Source organism: Pholcus phalangioides, unplaced genomic scaffold (genome assembly GCF_987345545.1).
Source record: "Pholcus phalangioides strain wild (caught in Gottingen) unplaced genomic scaffold, Ppha-v1.0 ptg000017l_1, whole genome shotgun sequence".
In the NCBI taxonomy this organism is placed as follows: Eukaryota; Metazoa; Arthropoda; class Arachnida; order Araneae; family Pholcidae; genus Pholcus; species Pholcus phalangioides.
Window position 1 is genome coordinate 941,901 of NW_028301610.1, and position 20,645 is coordinate 962,545.

At 36.5% G+C, this 20,645-nt stretch overlaps 1 protein-coding gene across 1 annotated transcript in view; it reads left to right on the plus strand.

Annotated features, from left to right (window-relative positions):
- The window catches only part of LOC149072092 (guanine nucleotide-binding protein G(q) subunit alpha), a 225,946-nt gene that overhangs the window by 169,703 nt on the left and 35,598 nt on the right, over window positions 1–20,645 (plus strand). The window contains exon 7 of the mRNA XM_089246123.1: window positions 6,429–6,536. Within this exon, the coding sequence (XP_089102249.1) occupies window positions 6,429–6,536 (108 nt within the window). The remainder of the gene's footprint in view (window positions 1–6,428; window positions 6,537–20,645) is intronic.

Consider the following 20,645-nt stretch of genomic DNA (forward strand, 5'->3'; position numbering starts at 1 on the left):
CATTTTGAAAGTCTCCACCCCTCCCCTTTTTTTCTACTTGTAAATTCTTTGATATCTCCTGATTTTTTTTTTTTTTTTTTTGAATGTTGAATGTTTTGGATGTTTTTGGAATTTTTCTTCCATATTTTTACGGAAAGACAGATTTTTTTTCAAAATCTTTTGAAAATATTTTAAGACATTTTCTCCCATCGACTACTTGTGAGGATAATGACCTAGGTCATTATTTTCTATAGACACCCAGGTCACAGTTTTTCATGGTTCCCTTTATTTAAGAAATATATAATAACCCCTGTGCAATCATGTGAAGGAGCAGGGAAGGCTTGAGACAAAATTCTCGCCTGTGCAAGACATTTTGGTGCCTCTGGCATAATAAGCCAGCCACATGAGTAAAATTATGTGGGGAAACTCGCAGATTTTTGTATATGCCATGAGTAATATGGTGAGAGATCAGGGGCGGATCTAGAGTCACTGTTGGGAGGGGTGTTTTTTTCTCCCCTTACGTTGTTGTGGATGGGGAGTGACCATACGTCCTGCATTACCCCATATTTTTGGGGCAATTATGGTTTTCTTTCTTTCCCGACTGTTTTTGAGAAAAATGCCCCGGTTTTTTTCCATTTTTAGTCGAAGTTTTCTTGAATTTGTTATTTAATCAAAAATATTGATACGAGTAATTTTGAATGGATTTATTAGATGCCATATTATCATATTCACATTTCATTGGAGTGGGGGGGGGGTTATCAGGGTGACCAACCTTTTTTAGTCGAAGTTTTCTTGAATTTGTTATTTAATCAAAAATATTGATACGAGTAATTTTGAATGGATTTATTAGATGCCATATTATCATATTCACATTTCATTGGAGTGGGGGGGGGGGTTATCAGGGTGACCCCCCCCCCCCACCCCCATACGTCCGCTTGTGAGAGATAACATAGGCAGTGTCTGTACTGTGTAAATTCGCCTTGTTCCTACAAGATTGCAAATGTGAATTTTTTGAAAAATCATGAAGGATTTTGGAACGCCTGTTCAAATTGTAAAAAATTTTCAGAGATCATTCAGAAAAAAACAAATCTGTAAAATTCTACCTTGAATATCCACAGTTCTGTCATCTAGCTGCTATGTGGTAGTCACTGTTTAGCATCGCGAACATCATGGGTGTGTGCACAGAATCTGTTTCTGGATGGGTAGATTTCTTCCATAGAAATGGTGGGTCACTAACACTCGAAGAATTTTAAATTAACATATAGTATATATGTTAGAATGTATTTTTCCCAATATTTTAATTTTCTACAAAACTATTCTCAACTTTCGATATTTTTTGTCAAGGAAGGGGGCACAGGCCCCCATACCCCTCCCTTCCTAGATTTTGCCTTTAATGAAAATTCAGGTTTGGAACCCGCGATTGGGCAGTAGTAATTGGCTAAAAATATGCTTTTCTGATTTTGAGTTTGCTATTCCTTTGAAAAAAGCTCTGGTTGCCAATGATCATACAGACCTACAACACAAATATGTATACATTAAATTCCAAATCCATGCATAACCAATTTGAAGGATAGATGCAGGGCTGCAACTGGGGAGGGGGTAGAGCAGGTGGGTCGAGTGCCCCAGGCTCTAGACTAGAGGGGGCAGCGAATTCACCCTTCATAATTGTTACTTTTACATTACACTGGGTGCCAAAATATGTGCTTGTCCCATTTGAGAAAGTATCTAGTTGTGGCCCTAGATAGATGGCACCACTTACTGAACATAAAGCTCACCAAATGCTGGGCACACAAGCACACTGTTAAGTTTCACAACACAAATCTGATATGACTTCCATATTCAGGTGTGAAGATATGTGGCAATGTTAAATGACGACAGATCAGAGTGGTAGACCATCAGGGAGGGAAAATAAAATCATTCCACCAGGAAATCGCTTTGTAAGGATTTAAATGAATAAGGAATCAGAAGATAAGTGTCTGAAAGTGTGTACTGAGAGAGAGAGAATTTCATTTGCTTCAAATTTAGTCAGAAGATATTATTAAAAGAGCTAAGAAGCTTTTAACAAAATGGAAGATTAATCAGAAGGGAATTTATAGATTGATTTATTAGTAAATATATAAATGTGCGCCTGTAACTTCTAATTACAGTGGATCCTGCTTATAACGTTTTTTAAAAACTCATAAAAAATGTAAGCAGGAAAACACTTTAAATGGGAAATCTTAATGAGAATTACTTGGGGTTGGAACCATGAAAATAAGTCGTACCAAGTGGAAAAATATTCTAAATGGGAACGTTATAAGATATACAGGATCAACTGTATATTTCTTTTAGATTTATTATATGGGCTAAATTCCATGTTAAATTCTCTGTGTTGATGGACTTCTTTGTAAGCTTTTTCTACTAGTAGACAATGAAAGTAAATGAACCTTTGGATAGAACTTGTTTTTAGAAATGAATTATTTATTCATTCAAAGATGATTGTTGTCCACTTGCCCAAAATTATTTGCACTAGTGAACAGCTGGTAATTTTGCGTACATTTATTTAGAAAAAAGTGTATCTGCATATTATGGTTGCATACAATGTTTCCTTCAAGTTTTGTGCATGTGTCAGGCACATGGCTAAAATGTTTCCATGGACAGAGAATTTTCACCGCTCATTGAGGACTCGTATAAGCAGAGCTGCTTTATAGCAAGTCAGCATACAAGAGCATCTAGTTAAGTTTGGATAAAATCTGTTAAAAAAGAATCAGTTAAATGATTAAATGTATAGAAATGAGCTAGCTGTTACCTGCGGCTTTGCTCATGTGGATTTGGTTATCTGAAAATTACTCGCGATGATTCCCCCATACAATATTTGAAAATATCGCGATTCCCTTGGGAGTTGAATTTTCAGAAATCCTGTCTTAGTGGGTGTCTACATTATAAAATATAACATTAACCAAAATTCATATTTATAGCTTCAGCGGTTTCAGCTTGATGCCATGATTGCCCCATGTAACCTTTGAACTGCCTTATGACCTCCTTAGAGGTTGAAATTTGTGAAGTAGTCCCTACTTAGTGAGTATTCACATCATAAAATAAAGCCCTTCTTAGTAAGTCTTTACGTCATGAAATAAAACTGCTGACCAAATTTTGTGTTTATAGCTTTGCGGTTTTGGCTCGTCAATGATGAGTCAGCCAGTGAATCAGTCAGGACGGCACAAATTTTATATGTATAGATTGCAACTGAAGCTAAATGTCATATAAATAGACATAAAGACAGAGTTTCATTGTGCAAAATGAAAAAATGAAGTATCAGAATGAAAATATGTATAATCAGACAGTAAACTTTATTGATAAAAATCATTGTTATTGAAAATATGATTGCCAGTTAAAATTTCTTGAAATAGTAGTTTTCATATTCAATTTTTCATGAATCTGTTTCTAAAAATGAAATATACTTGAAATGGTTGTAATACAGGGGGATGAAAAGTTCATGACACATTTTAAAAATTAATAATAGATCAACCAATTGATACAAAAATGTGTGGTATGCATTACAGTGATACCTCAGCTTACAAGTTTTTTGGCTAACAAAGATTTTTTCTGACAATTTTTTGCCATGGCTAATGAATGCAGATTCAGCTAACAGACTTCTCGGTTCTAGTGCTTACGCGAGTGCAAGCCAACTGTAAAGAATTTTGATGCAGTGAAACCAACTACATCTTTGACTAATTATGTCACAAAGGAAACAACTGTAAAGGCTTAAATCTTGTGGGCATTGAAATTGCAGAAAAGGGAAATCTTTCATTTCTTAATTGTGTTCCATTTTTCTTCTCCATCAGGTGTATTTGAAAAGCATAAATGTGTGTAAAAAAATGTACGAGTATGATGTCATTATGATATGAAATTATTAATTTTATAATTAATATAAATAATTTTATAATTAATATAAATAATTTTATAATTAATATAAATAATTTTATAATTAATATAAATAATTTTATAATTAATATAAATAATTTTATAATTAATATAAATAATTTTATAATTAATATAAATAATTTTATAATTAATATAAATAATTTTATAATTAATATAAATAATTTTATAATTAATATAAATAATTTTATAATTAATATAAATAATTTTATTCTAAATTTTTATTAATTTATATCAATTTTTTGATTTAAAAAAAAACCTGGTATTTTTTGAAAATTTGACTGGAAAACCTGGAAAAGTCAGGGAAATTTTTTTACCAAAATGAGTATGAACCCTGATGATATTTTGAATCACTTTATGTAAAATAAAAGATTAAGCGAAGAGATTATATACTAAAAAAATAACTTGAATGTTGAATGGTTTCAGTTTATACTCACATGTGTGGGGTAAGATTCTTGACACGAAACTGGAAAGTCTGGATACATGTTCTTTCAGTGCAAGACTCTTAGCAACAAACTGAATTGTGCCTTCAGTCAATTTTAGCTCTCTCTCAGTTTTTCTTTTTTACAAAGCTTTTTGAGTGTTTTTGAAACTTTTAAATTTTGGACAGTACCTGGAATGAATGAAATAATTTTCTATAGAAACCTATGGGGGAAATCTCATTTTGGCTTACTAATATGGTTTTGGAACGAATTATCGTTGTTAGCTTATTATACAGTAATATGTCAACTACTTTACTTTTCAGAGCGTAAAGTTCTTTTTTGATAAATTAAAAAAAAAAGCTTTTCCAGCTTAAAGGCCATTTTTGGTTTGCGTTTTTCCTCAACTTTTCACCAATGTTAGTGGTTGGCATTAGGGATGGCACGAATAGTGATTTGGCAGAATACCAAACATTTGCTAATTGTTTGGCAAAATGCTAATTATAAATTTTCTTAAAATTCATCACAATTATAGATAAAATTGGTGTTTTTCACATGTTACTAGCCGAATTAAGATTTTAATTGATTTTTTAACTTTTTTTTAGTCATTTTCTGTTCTGATCTTTTAGTTTATAGATATCAACCATAAAACTCATGAAAAAAATTTCCTGTATGTTTTCTGGACTTGTCGATGTTCATAGAAAAACATGACATCATCAAAATTAACAAAACAAATTTTATTCTTCCTTTAAAATAGATCATTTAAGAAAACTAAATTTATGGCATTAGTGCTGAAATTAATTTTTTTTTGTAAATTAAGTTTCGAATCTCTCATGTTCAAAATAATCAAGTTTTATGTAAGAGAAATATTTTTTCTAATTAATAAAACCAATATTCCAAATTGAGAGCATTGGTCATTAAAAGGTTAATTGAAACAAAATTATTGGTAATTTCAAATGATTGATATTGAATTTTAATTATGCAATTTATTTAAATAAGTATTAAAAAAACTGATAATTGAAAGATTTTAATGTTATGATATTGACATATTTCAGGATGATATATTGTATTTTAATATTACTTATGAAATCAATTTTTTAACACTTATTTCCAATTTTACATTGAATTAAAAAAATTTCCACCATTGCTTACTCTCAACTAGTTGATGCATGATAAAAATTAGGACTTATTTTCTTATTTTTCCCACTAGATGTTCTTTGCCCCTTTTTGCCTTTTTTAAATAGCTCAATACATATCTTCTTGTCTAGGTGCATCCTTCAGTTAGTGAACTTGTGTAATTCATGCTCACCTCCCTTTTTATTGTAGTAGGATTCTATTTTCAGTTTTAAGTTTTCCCTGTCCTAGAAATTCACCCTGACATAACTTTTTCATAGGAAGGGATATACATCACACAATAAAATATAATCAGTAAATTTTAAGGGAAAAATTCCAATTATATAACAATTTTTAAAAATAAGTTTTATGTACTTAGATTTATGCAGATATTCAGCCAAATACATAAGCATCATTTAGTCAAACCAAATATTCGGCAAAGGGGCAGAATACCGGATAGCAGCCCCATTTCTAATTGTCATAAACAAAGGGTCGTACTGTAAAAATCAGATTTGTTTTTGCTAAATGAAAAGAATTTCACACCAAGATTTGTCCTCAAGACATTACAATGGCATAAGAAAAGCCTGGCAGGCTAAACAGATACATTTTTTCATGGCCTCAGGCTGTACTTACATGTCTGAGTGGCTTGGCTTGTGCTATTATTTTCTGATTGGTGGGTGGGGGGCTAGGGCTGGTAGTGAGTTAAAGATGTCTTGGAAAAATTTTATTTGTTTACAGATGCAGGGTTATTCAATTGGTCATTGTTGTCACTAATAAAGTTTTGCCCAGAAAGTGAAAAACATACTTGTAAATAAATTAAATAAAATTTATAATGTGCGAGAGTATAAATCAGCAAAACCTCTTGAGTGTTGTTAGATCACACCCGTTCACCATCATTGCCACTCATTTTTTATGCATTTTCTTTTGTGTGTTTGTATTTATTTGTTGAAATAAACTTTTTTGCAGATTTTTAGATGATTTTGTTTTTATTATTAGGGCCAAAGAAGGATGCTATTCATGCTCGAGAATTCATCCTCAAAATGTTTGTGGACCTAAACCCAGACAGTGAGAAGATAATATATTCTCATTTCACATGTGCAACAGGTGCAGTCATTTTTAAAACTACTTCAACATTTTTTGTTTAGATATTTTGCAAAGCATAACTGTTTAACTGAATATAAAGGTTGAAATTTATGGTGTGAATAGAAGTACCCCGTCCCATCTCTATAGTGGCAAATAGGGGTGGCGAATTTAGAGGTGTAAATATTTGGATTACTAGTTACTTGGTTTACAAGTGTTTTGAGAGTTGATTTTTTTTTTTTGAAAATTTACATAGAGACTTTTATTTACCATAGATCTTGAACATAGAGATTTTTTGCAGTACCAGTAGTAGGAAGAGATCTCAGCAACGGGATAAGTTCAGTGGCAAAGTTCTGACTTTATTCATTGAGTACCAGTAGTAGGAAAATAAGTCTCCTAGATGAGGACTAGTCTATAAGAGGATTTGCACGGATTTGCACATATTAGCTATTGTCTGCTAAGCAGCTTTTATTTTAGCATTTACCATCTTTCAAAACATGGAAGTCAGATGGAAGCAATAGTATAACATGAAACAAGCATAACTTGGACAACATAAATATATTAAGAGCCAAACATGCAATTCAGAATGCACATTCTGACATGTAACAATTTGTTCGAAATTTCGCAGTGTAATGTGTATGAGGTGCATGTATGGTTAAGTTGTAGTTATCTGTTGAACATTGCATGATCACAACTGTCTTAACACATTTGGAAGGATCAGTTCCAAGCATTCTTTGGGACTGCTTTTATTTTACTGTAAGTCAATTTAAAAAAAAAATTGTATGTGAATTAATGAAAAAATATTCAATAGTTTAGGTGCCCTTGTTTGACTTGGGGTCCACTTATTGAGACAGCACTGACTATGGGTTTGGCATTCTTAGCACAAGCCTATGAAATACATTGTTACTCTCTTATTGGGTTTAATGCAAGCAGGGATTTCAAAGTGAAGCCGTACTCTTTTGTATCATTTTAAAAATACTCAAGTCTTCAACATAAAATAACTTAAAAGTACAATATGAGATAAATCAACATGCACTTCATTTTTCAAAAGCATCGTAGTTGGGGTGAAAGAGACAGTTGTAAATCATCTCAGTTTCCATTTGTTGTGAGGAAGTTTGCTTCAATATAGGCAGTTGTTTTGGATTATGAGCCAGTTTACGGAACAAATTATGCTTGTAAATCAAAGTTCTACTATATTTCTAGTAGCTCTGTGGTTAAAAGTTCTGTGAGTTTTTCTGCATAATGGGGAGGGAGTTACAGCAACTTTCCTTATTCAAGGTCTCAGAAAATGGTGATTGATTAGGAAATAAAGGAATTGGATGAACAAAGACTTTTTTCTTGAAGTGGAATAAAAGTAACCCTCATGAGCACTGTCCTTTACATTAGCAAAATGTAAAAAAAACCACTCAAAAAACTGCAAACGTATCAAATAGAAATATTTTTTGCCAAATTATTCCAGCACTGACTATGGGATTATTGGACTATCAAACAAGCTTCATTTAAATAGTTGATAAGGTTTTCGCGGCCATCATTTGATAAAAATTGTTTTTTTGGGTTCGAAGACCGTCGTCTGTTTGAGTTAGTTCTCAACGTTTCCCCAACACTAGTGGTTGGCATCATCAGGAGAATTGATAAACTGGATCAAAGTCAAGTTTTCCGGAGTCTATACGATACGAATTTATGGCAGTACCTGTCGTCTTCGACATTAGCTGCCCTCATCATAACAGGTCCGCTTAGGACCAATGTGAAGGAAAGGCAAGGGAGCAGTGTGTGTGTATGTGAAAAATGCGTGTACGTCAGTCAAAAGTTGGGAGCACTGTCTAAGTGGGGGACCCACGGTTAATTAATGGAGATTAATTAACCAGGAACTTCAAATTAAACATGTCTGGACGAGCTTGTTAGTTATATTACTTGTTAATATTTCGGAGGAAAAGTGATCACTCCTTTGACGTCATCTTCTCTGCGCCATGGTCGCACCTCATTCGTTGGTTGCGTTCCTGTATTTGATTGGAAGAAAAAAGTCACATGATATGCAATTTTATTAAGTAAAAAGTAAAGTTTCTGCGGTCGCTCGAACTCATTTCCTCGATGGCCCCAGATTTGACATCGATAACAGATGTTAATCGATGTTCCTACGATATCTCATAATCGATATATCGATGAGAAAAAGTTTTTTTAGTTCAAGGATACGTCTTGATACGGGGTCGTCCTTCAAATAGACCTTCCAAAGGGGTAGCAATTTCCCTCTTATTCTTTTTCTCTGGGATTTGAGTTGAGAGACGTCTAGGGGTGAGAAGCCTTCGTCACATAGTTCGTTAAAGATATCCTCTGCTGGGATCGCAGCAGTTAGCCTTCGTATAAGAACGCTGAGGGTGGGATCATCTGAAGCTGATCGTCTGGTGATTTTTGCATCACTATTTTCTATGTGGTTAAGGATTATTTCGTAGTCCTTTAAATTGCAGAAGTCCATTTTAAATTCATCACACACTATTTTTGCTTTTACTGGGGCACAACATTGATCTTTTATCACTTGGGCAATACTACGCCACTGACGGTCCGCGCAAGCTACAATGGTGTACGTGACGCCATTTGTCCCGTTTGTTGCTGACTGTTCACTGCCTGGCTCGGGTTCATTTGACTCGGGTAGATCCTTTTCGTCGTTGCTATCACACGTCTGATAAGCTGACGCTGATCCATCTTGTGGAGCGTGTTCCTCTTGGGTGCCGGTGATAACGTTAGCGAACTCCTCCTTGCCGTCTTGGACACAGGGGCCGCCGGCTGTTCACTGCCGGATTTTCCGTTGATCGCTACCAGCATGGGCGGGGCTTCATCATCGCTTCTTCCACGCGATTGGTCCGCTGCTGCTGATTCGTTCGTCGGGACGGGGCTTCCCTTTCCATCGGCGGTGGTGGAGACATCATCTTTGGTCTGTTCACCCACGTCATCTTCCAGTTTTTCCGGAGCTGCCGGTTTCTGGATTTTTTGTTGAGAGTTTTCAGTGCTTTGGGCCTTGTTTCCCTCTTCTGTTGGTTCAGCAGAGCCCAGGTTTGGTGGTGGTAATTCTTGGTCAGGCTGGGCCTTAGAATCCGGGACGGGTTTCTTCCCACTTCTTTGCCCTCTTCCAAATATGTTTGTTAATTTAATTGTAGTAGTCTATCCAGATGCCCTCATTCGCATCTTCATCAAAGAAGCAATCTTCACCGATGATGATTATTTGCTGCAAGTTCCACGGCAGTGACTGCTTGAACAGCGGCACTTCTGGGTCATCTGGATTTTCCATAATTGTGTTGTAGTCCTCCATAGCTTTCCTTAGGAAGTCGTCGCCTGTGCAATAAAACACTTCCATGTCCGGGCGTCTGTTCCTGGGATGAGACTCATTCCAGCTGTTGAAGTGGTCCCTGATGGTCCCGAGGTATGCGATTGCAGCCTTGTTTAGGTCAGCGTTGCGTGCTTTCCTTCTGCTATAAACCGCTAGCAGCTTGGCCCACTCAGCATTCTCGTTGTCCTCATCAAGAATCACTTCATGTAAGAAACAGACTGGTTGTGGAGCTAAGTTCTTTCTCTGTGCCATGTTAGGTGATGGCTATCTTATCCGACTGAGTACGGATAGTGCCTAACCCGAGCTGTACTAGTCCAGCATATTACTTGATTAATTTACGTGCACGTTTTTAGGAGCTCATGCTGAGCATCTTCCCTCTCTCGTGTCTCACTCGAAAATATGTCGCACCACACGCTTTGGAAACGCGCTTTCCGGAGTCTCAGGTTGTATTTATGCACATAAGTGGCTTGAACTACACTATTGTTTTGCGATTGGTCAGTTGATTCTATGGCTGGCAGCGTATTGTAAACAGTTGTTATGCTGGTAGAACCTGATTGGCTGAGAGATGTGGAGTTATCTGATTGGCTGTTGTCATTCTGTTGCTGGATCTTGAAGGGGAAGGTTCTTGTTATTCTGAGAGCTGGTGTCCAGGATCTGCTCAATTTCAAAGTTTCTTCTCTTCTATTATAGCTGTTTTGTGCTTGTATATTTCAATAGCCTCTCCGTAGATTCGTGGGAAGAAGTGGTCAACATTAGCTATTACCTGTGTTGTGCTGCACTGTACACTGTGGTTGTCGTAAAGCGCATGCTCTGCCACCGCCGACTTTTCTGTTTGGCCCATTCTGCAGCATCGTTCATGCTCTTTTATTCTCGTGGCCAAAGATCTTTTTGTGGTTCCAATATATACCTGACCACAGGTGCACGGTATTCTGTAGATCCCCGGTGTTGATAGATGGTCACGGTGGTCTTTTGCTGATCGCAGCATTTCACATATTTTTCTGGTTGGTTTGAAAATGGTCTTTATATGTTTTTTCCGTGTTGTTTCCGTGATGTTTCTGTGGCCACGAGAATAAAAGAGCACGAACGATGCTGCAGAATGGGCCAAACAGAAAAGTCGGCGGTGGCAGAGCATGCGCTTTACGACAACCACAGTGTACAGTTCAGCAAAACACAGGTAATAGCTAATGTTGACCACTTCTTCCCACGAATCTACAGAGAGGCTATTGAAATATACAAGCACGAAAACAGCTATAATAGAAGAGAAGAAACTTTGAAATTGAGCAGATCCTGGACACCAGCTCTCAGAAGAACAAGAACCTTCCCCTTCAAGATCCAGCAACAGAATGACGACAACAGCCAATCAGATAACTTCACATCTCTCGGCCAATCAGGTTCTACCAGCATAACAACTGCTTACAATACGCTGCCAGCCACAGAATCAACTGACCAATCGCAAAACAATAGTGTAGTTCAAGCCACTTATGTGCATAGATACAACCTGACACTCCGGAAAACTTAACTTTGATTCAGTTTATCAATTCTCCTGATGCCAACCAGTAGTGTTGGGGAAACATTGAGAACTAACTCAAACGAACGACAGTCTTCGAACCCGAAAAAACAATTTTTATCAAGCTTCATTTGTTGGGAAAACTGGCAATTTGGCAATGCTAGCTTCTTTGACTTTTTCACAAAGGTACTAACATAGCCCATAATATAGTGACCTGTTTTTTTCTTCACCATACTGAAAACCATCCTAATTTCATTACATTCTCATTAGTTTTTACTTTGTGCAGACTTGCCAAATGGTATAGTTTGTCCGTAGCTTCTATGGATGACTGCATTCAACTGCAGAGTTAAAGGAGATACTCTCGGTAGCACATAGTTTTTTCTTCAGATATATTTTACTCAGAAAAAATTCAGGTACATATTTTTTGTAATGTTTTACTTATTTTTTAAATCGCATTGATGTCTACTAACTAGCTATATAGCATAACAAACACTGTATACAAGTGACAGAATGAGAGAGTTCGAGACAAGGCAAGCAACAGACTAGAAAAGGGTAGTTATCAAGTTTACATATCATTTGATATTAAGAGTGTTGTTATGCCATATTTGAACTGAATTGAAAGGAATACAGTGACAAGCTCACGTTCCAGGCCGTCATCAGAGCATTATGATAGAGTAAATAACAAGCATCTAGTATTAAGACAAAGATCTGAAGGGTACAAGACATATCCTAAATCCATACTGCGAAGGAATCCCTAGTCATTTTCGCATGTGTCTCCACATCTGATAAAGGTGGTTTTAGTGAGATGTGGGGTTCCACTAAATGCAGTTCCACTAAACCAAAAATAGCTGGTTTCAATGCCTATCAACAGAGAATTGAGTGCAGGCAAATTTTGAGTTCTCTGCATTTTTACACTGTAGTGCCCCCAATGCACGGAGAGCTATTATTTTATTGAAGGAAAATGACCAAAAAGCGCAATGACGAATGCAACCCATATTTGGTTCCTGTATTTGTAAGCACCGTTTCCTCAATTTTTTTTTTAATATTACCTCCATTGATCTATTTTGTCTGTGCATGGTAGGCAATCTGTTAAATAGACCAATAGTATTTTAGTAGTTTTGCATGCACAGGACTACTTTTTTATGTGCACTGCCATGTCTAGAGCTGATTTTAAAGAGAGCCTTTCATAGTAGGTGCCTTAGGGAACTCTGAAACTCTGATATAAAGTAAACATTAGGAGGGGCCTAGGGTTGACAGACATTCATATATACATGACCCACAAGAGCATATGCATTGAAATCACATTGAATATTCATGAATTAATAAGAACTTCTGTGGTTTTGCAAAGGTGTGTGGGCAAAGTTGCATATAGCCTGATTCCCCCAAGTTCCAGTCCTTCCAAATTTAACAGCACATTTGAAGCTATTTTAGGCACAATATTTTTATTATATTTACTATTTACTAAAGTGTCAAATGAGCAATGCTTTATAATGCAATGAACATGAAAAGTGTCTGGTAGCACTATAAGTTGTTCAAAAGAGTATGTAAAGAGGTCACGTGTCAACGTCCCTGCATGCTGCAAAAACAGCTTTTTGCGATTTCCCAACATTTCCGCTTTCAACACTTATTAGAGTTATCATTTTTGGTCCTTAATTCACTGGGCATTTAGAGAGTGGCTCTTCTCTTTATGGTAATTTGTGTGCGTTTCAAAAATAAATCCAGCTTTTTTCATGTCTATTGTGATTTTATAAACTTCCCTCCTCCATTGTCATTTGAGTACTACCATATTAACATCTAATTGCAGAAATGGACATGTTTGTAAATGCTTTCCTGGAGCTTCATAATAGTGAACTAATACTTCCACTGTACTCTAACAGTTTCAAACTTCTTTTCCACTCCAAACTTTCTGGCCAATTCACACTTGAGTGGTGTGGTGGTAAGATACTCGTCTACCACAGTGAAGGTTGCAGTCAGGTCCCAGGTTTGAAATAAAGGAAGTATACAGACATTTTCCCTAATGAGCTTGAGGTGACCACTGACAGATGGCGCCTCCATTTCCAACCCAACTCGTAAATTGCATACAGCAATGTGGCCGGAGTCTGTGTGTGGCGAAGTAGTAGCCAATTCTTTTGCTTTGACTGCAACACTGCACGTTCTCACATTTACGTTCACCCATCGCCCTATACGAAAAAAATGTTTGGGGGGGGGGGTGTATTCATGAATTATTAGGTGGGGGCGGGCCTCTTGTCTTACAAATTTTTTCCAGGATTGTTTGAGGGCAATGTTCCTTCTAATTGTTTCACAATTGCAGATACTTGTAGTTTATTTGCATGGTTTTGAGATGCAACCAGGTACACTCCCCCCAATTTATTATGACCTCCTGACAGTTTTAAGCAAAATATCTATTGTAATCAGAAGACCACGCTAGTATAAAAATGGAAAGCTTAGCACTTGTGACAGTAGTTTGAAGTAATTTGTATGTGAAGTTAGGAGTTAACAAGATTTGACCAACTTTAACATGAAATTATTGTTATTGCTCAGAGCCATGGAGCAAACACTATACACCAAAAAATTTTTTTCTTTGTTCCTGGGTAGAAGTTATTTCGGTGTTCGCTTTCTTAGTCTGAAAAAATATGAAAATGATAATTATTTCCTTTAAGCTTTTGTGGCAAGCGGAATCTATTTGAAAATTAGTCATTTACCATTAGCTGATTGAATGACTGGAATTGTGTAATTGATGAAAGCAATACTTTTCACACTAATAAAGTGTATTTAAAGCTGTATATTGCTTTCAGAATATACCACTGCATTCAGAAAGTTCCAGAACTTATTTCATTACAGAAGAATGGGTCATCATTCATTGGTGTCCCAAGAAGGAAGAGCGTAGGCAAATTTGCCCATTGCTCTGATACCAAATAGTATAACACGAGTTATGGGCTGTGTGTATGTCAAGAAATATTCTGTGGAGATTTCCCAGAAGTTTTGTGACATCGTTTGGAATGAAAGTCATAGTATCATCAAATTTTGGTAAATATTAGAACCCCTGTAAGTGTGATATTATAATATACCTGCAAACCATAAGGGACATATCTAAATAAATGAGGAGGCTGCTCCTATCTGATACCTTTTTAAGAGAAAAAGAAGCAGAGGAGGCCTCCTAGAGGTATGGCCAAAAACTCAACATGAAGTTATTGAAAAATAACAGCTTGGATCAAAGCAGAGAATCGATAATCATCACGAAATCAGGTGTTTAGTATGATTAAGAAAATTTACCAAGATGTAAATGATCTGGCTGCATTTACTACTTCACTTAGCATCACTTGATGATCACCAAAGTAGTTCCTTCTCAGGATAGAGAAGGCAGGGCAACGTCCTGCATAGTGAAGTGGAGTTTCATCATCTTCTCCACACACAGAACAGATAGATGAATCTGTGTAGCCACAGTTGTATATCAATATGTTCAGCCATCCCGCCTTTACGGGCATATGGCAAGGTAGGTTCAATGCAGCTGAGCTTAAAAGAAGTTGACAACAAAAATATATAAAACTTTAAAGTAAACAAATAAAAGTAATTGTGTGACAAACAAAAACATTAAGACTTAAAATTATTGTTGAAATAAATAAAAGCTTAAAATATCAGATTAAAAAGCAAAATGACGGATATAAAAATATACAAATTAAAACACAAAACACATTAGAACTTGGAAATCTGAAAAAAAAACACCTATAAATATATACAAAACTTTAAAAAAACAAAAATACAAATTGACAGATTAAAACACAAAAACATAAGACTTAGAATGGAATTTAAAAGTTGAAAAACAAAGAAAAAGGAAAATAAAATATGTAATATAAAATTGAGATAGTTCGAAGGTTGTGAATTCCGAAACATACACAACATGCATATGTCCCATTTTTTATGTACACACAAAGACATACGGCCAATAATATACTCATTGATCACATTCTATAGTTATGTCATTGTCTATAGTCAAATCAAAACTATTTCAAAACCAAGAAACTCTGGAAAATTTGGGTTGTCATCGCACTAAGATAGCAAGAGGTTTTGGGTTGCTAATCTACTATGGTTCATATTGGAGTCACTTGCCACTTCTATTTGTTGTATTGTTTCCACCACCTCGTTCCAGGCTATATATCTTGCTGTGGCCTCTTCCATTATTTTATCATAAACTGTCTTGTGTGTGACATTGTTTTTCAGTAATGCTGGTAGTTTTACTGTCTTGTTCTTCACATTTATTTCATTTCTCATGCTCATTCATAATTCACACCTATATATCAGATGGTGTACATCACATTCGGTTGACCCTCAGAAGACATATCAGGGGTTTTCCGAAGTATATTGGTTTTGATGCTCTACAAGTGATCCGTATCCCATAAGTATTTGGTTCAGGAGGAAAATAGTTCCCTTCCACTCTTTTAACATTTACCATCGGGAATATACTAGAAGTTTTTCTTCCTTTTGAAGACAATGTCCATTCCTCCTGCCATCACTGCAGAATCTTTCTCTTATACAGCTTCTTTATGTACTCTCTATCATATGGATAGTTGTAATCTATATCATTCCTTTTCACAGAAGTCTGTCCTTTCATTTCCTTCTATTCCCACATGTGCGCAAACCCATGTAAGTGTAATGTCTGTCTCTCTGAGTAAATTTTATATATTCTGAACTTCTGTATTTTTTGTTTTTATTTTCATTGCATCCAGTGAGAACCTTGAATCACTTGCGGTTTACGAATTCACTATTTTTCTGCTTTTAACAAATTGAATGACTTTCTCAATTGCATAATTACATTTCAGCTCTATACACCCTGCATGTATTATTAAATCTATATACTTCTGCTTCCCTCTTCATTTCATTCTGGAAGTAGACAAAAGCAGCACCAGTTCTTCCGTCCATCCTAGATCCATCAGTATAGATAATATTTTCATATTCTTTACTACCATGGAAATTCCAGTTGTGGTAACTCAATTTACTAGTTTCAATCAGTGTGTATTTATCATTTACCACTTCATCTGGTTCAATTGTCAAGCCGCCAAAATTGGTCGTTTTCCCTTCATTAGTCAAATATTTCTGGTTGTCTGGTCTGTATCTTAGCCACCGTTGTATAGATGTTTTGCTAGGTTGGCATGACCAGTGATCTGTATAATTTGTTGAATCTGTTTTCTATTCAGTAAAATAAGTTTTTTGGCGATATTCGGCTACGTTCCCAAGGCCAGTTTGGCTGCCTTGAGTTCCATTGCCGATGTTTATTTTCTATCCATTGTTTGACATCTCTAATGGTTGACATGGAAACAGGAGGTTTAGGTACAGATAGCTTCAAGTTCCCTGCCTCCTTGGCTATCTGGTTTGCAAGTTCATTTCCCTGGAAATTTACATGTCCATGAACCCAAAAAAGGTTGATGCTGTTGTCTAGTACTGCTAGGCTATTCAGGAGCACCTGTGCAGTGGTTGACACTGTTAAAACTTAGAGTTGTCAAGAGCCATTAATACTGTTTGGCTATCAGAAGATAATGATTCGTTTATTACAATACCCTTTAGCTATTAGGTTCAGCTAATGTAGCTATTGCAAATAGTTCTGCTTGAAAGACTAGTCGTTCTACCAAGATACAAGTGCATCTTATGGTAATCATGATTAAAAAGTATCCTCTAAGCATTTTCTTAATCCGTGGATCACTAGAGATAGTATTCATCAAAAGAGAAAATCAGCCATATTGCTTTCAAATATAAAACCAACAAATCCAATTCACTTAAAATCTCATTTAGGCTCCATCCAAGTCCTCAGAGACCTCATTTCTGCCCTAAAGACCAAATACCTTTCTCATTCACTACCCCATTATTTAAAAAAAATCCCAGGAAGTTTTGGAGCTACTGTGGATCTAAATCTGTTGGCCCCACTTCCCTCAAAATTTCAAATAAAGATATAGCCTCTCCTTCAGAGATAGCTGCTGAATTTAATTTAGTGTTCTGCTCAGTTTTCTCAATAGTTCTAAAATTATTGAAAAAATTAAAACCTTATTCTTTAGGGCTCGACGACATCCCAAATTCTATTCCTAAATTCTGTGATGGTGGTCTCTGATTATTTTGTTCAATGTTTCTCTAAATACTGCTATCTTTCCCAACGATTGGAACACCAATAAAATTATTTCAATCCACAAATCAGGTTCACAAGGTGTCTACCATCATGGTAAAGTCACGAAGGTCACAAAATTTGAGTGAAGGTCATAGATTTTTTTTTTTATTCTCTGGAAATTTTTTCCCCTAAAATCTAGGATTTAGAGAAGTTGTGGCATTCAATATTTTTTCTTCTCACTCAGATTTTCCTACTTTTTTTGCCCCGGATAGATGGATGGATGGGTGAGTAGCAACAGAAAAGAAAAATGTCAATGTGTAGCCACCTTACATTGGGGCAGACATTATATAGGTGAGGCAAAAAAGCCATTTAGACTGGATGAACAAAAAAACTTTTCTTTCTTTGCTTGTCTTTGTCTGGACCTTTCAACATCTGTAATATTCCCCCAAAGCAGTGTTTCACAATTGCGTGATAATTCCTAGAGGAGGAGGGGGGCTGTAATAGACCACAGCAGTAGGGAGTCCTCTTGGGAACAATATTGGTTTTCCAAAGAAAGGACATGACTTTCCCTCACATTGTGGAGCGGGCCTGTTGGATCTTTGGCAGTTTTTCAAGCTCGTTTTCATTAGGTGGGACTCTGTAGTGAATTTATGGCATGAAAAAAACAATAATAGCAGTTGTCCCAAGCCTTAGGGCTGCAGCCCTAACATTGTGGGGGCCAGGTAAAAGGGCACAAATTTTTTTCCCCCTTGAAGGAAGAAACATTTTTAAAAAAAATTATCTATTTTTATTATTAGTTTTTTAATGGCCATAGGGAATGCCGAAATTGTACAGTATACGCATGCAACAGAATGAGAGCATTCAAGAGAAGACAGACATCAGACTCGTTCGCCGTTAATTGTGTGGCGACACAACATTTAGGCTGAATTTAAAGGAGTACCACAGTGTTTCCAAAGGTGTGCATCGTGGCTCCTAGGAGTGTTGTGGCAAGCAGATAATATTGATTTGTGCACCTATATACGCTTTGAAGTGGTTGTTTAATATGGTGAAAATATCTGCCAAACTTTTTGGGAAGCTGCAAATGAACCATGAATTATGCGAGGGAGGCAGCTGACAAAAGAGAACCGTTGGAATACGGTGAAAAGCTTGCGATCTAGACCGAAACCTAGGTATGATGATAGAGCAAATAACACAAGCATCTAATATTGGATTTTGAAAAATGTGAATAGGAAAAGGAATATTTGAAATTTGTCCTTCGGAGTTGCCTTTGGTTGGTCCCGGCAGCTGCTGAACTGGGCCGTGAGTGGTTTATTGTTTCATTTTACCCATTTAAATTTCCCATTACTCTTGTATATGCCCAGGCCTTCCAATCAAGAAAAAGAAATCAACCCTGCTGCGGGATTCCCGTTTCATTCACAACTGCTGGTCACCTTTTGTTTCCATGTCTGAACTTAAAACCAAACTTAATCTTCCCCCCCCCCCCTGTTACTATTTCGTCTTATTTCTCAACTAACCTGGTTTTATAAGATCTATCATGGTCATCTTAACTTTGATACTTCTGGTATTCTAACAAAACCATCCCACATCTCCAGAAGACTCGACCATCCCCTTAAAATTAAACCTATTTTTGCTTCCACTGACTGCTTTAAATACAGCTTCTTTCCTTATACCATTGGTGAATGGAACAAACTCCCTAGCTCTATTGTCAACTTCCCCACTATCACTAGTTTTTTACACAATATCAAACAGTATGTCTCATTCAACCACATTCTCTTGTATAGGCCTAGGGCCAACAATATTGTATAAATACATAAACTCCAGTGATGTGGAAGATTTCTCCAGCACAAGTTTCGGTAATCCTGGAGTCATTAGTATAGCATTTGATAGCTGCCGCTGTGGTGGTCAAGTGGTCATAGTGACAAACTCGCATCGGGGGGATCCAGGTTCGAGCCCCACCGTCACCACAGCGGTGGTCGTCTGAAGTTGGTTTTCTGTGGTTCCCAACTTCGAGGTGCAAATGCAAGCCGATCTCCCCGTTAAAAAGTCTCGCCACAGAGAGCAGCAGTTCTACAAACAGTACAAATATTCAGTCACTACACTTCACTCGCTTCACTTCTGAGATATAGATGGCAGCACTGAAAAATCATACACAACACTAGATACGCACTCAGATTGTTAGGTACACACACACTTACACTTCCGGCAAAACTCACTAGGTAGTAAATTGCCTATGGCGATAGACCTGAGTTGTGCTCTGTTTGAAAAGAAAAAAACATTCGATAGCTCCAGTTGGGATGATATCAATTATGTCAGCAATTTCATTTCTCCCAGGTATGTGGATAGTGTAATTTTAAATAAAATTTATTTGCTATTGTGAAACTGGAGTCTTTTGGCATTAAGTAACTTTACTTAATGCCAAAAGACTCCAGTTTCTTGGGAAAAGTAGCAGTTTGGTTGGTTTTCCCAGTAGCAGAGTTGCCAACTGCTATGAATTGTTCGTAGTTTCTACGGACAGGCAATGAACTACAGAGCTACGGGAGACACTCTCAATACTACAGAAATTGGTTTAAAAAATCGGGTCTTTGAATTTCTTCTGGTGTTTTACTTTTTTATTTTTATAAAATTGCATTGAACTTTACCGTAACGATGAATTCTTATATGCATATGAGAGAGTTCGAGAGAAGACAAACGCGGAGCCGATCTGTTTGGTGTGTGTGTGCGGAAGGCAATCTATAAAGCCGCGTCTAAACCTGCCTCTCTAAAAACACCTATAGCAGAAATCTCCCACGCAAAGCTCGTGACGTCACTGAAGTTGTTCATTTCACCAATGGTCATTGCATATACTGCAAAAAAAGTAAAAAGATTTTGCATATGTCGGCATGCTTTATCCAATGGCTGCAGGTGAAATGGACGACTTCAGTACCGTCAAAACTTCGCGCTAAAGCTTTCTGCTATAGAAAGTATTGGCTCTACCAGATGCTCAAATGCGCAAAAACCTGTTTCTGTCAAAATCGCTTCCCACTATGGAATAAAAACAGGTTTTTGAATGATTCATTGCGATGGGTCCGGATTCGGCTTGATTTGCATAGTGTATGGTCGAGCTCATGGAACTTGTGTCAGAAATAATGATTCATCATAGATACCATAGCAGCTCTGATACAAAAAAAAAGACAGGGATGGGGGGGGGGGGTCTAGGGTTGCTATACGTCTGTATAT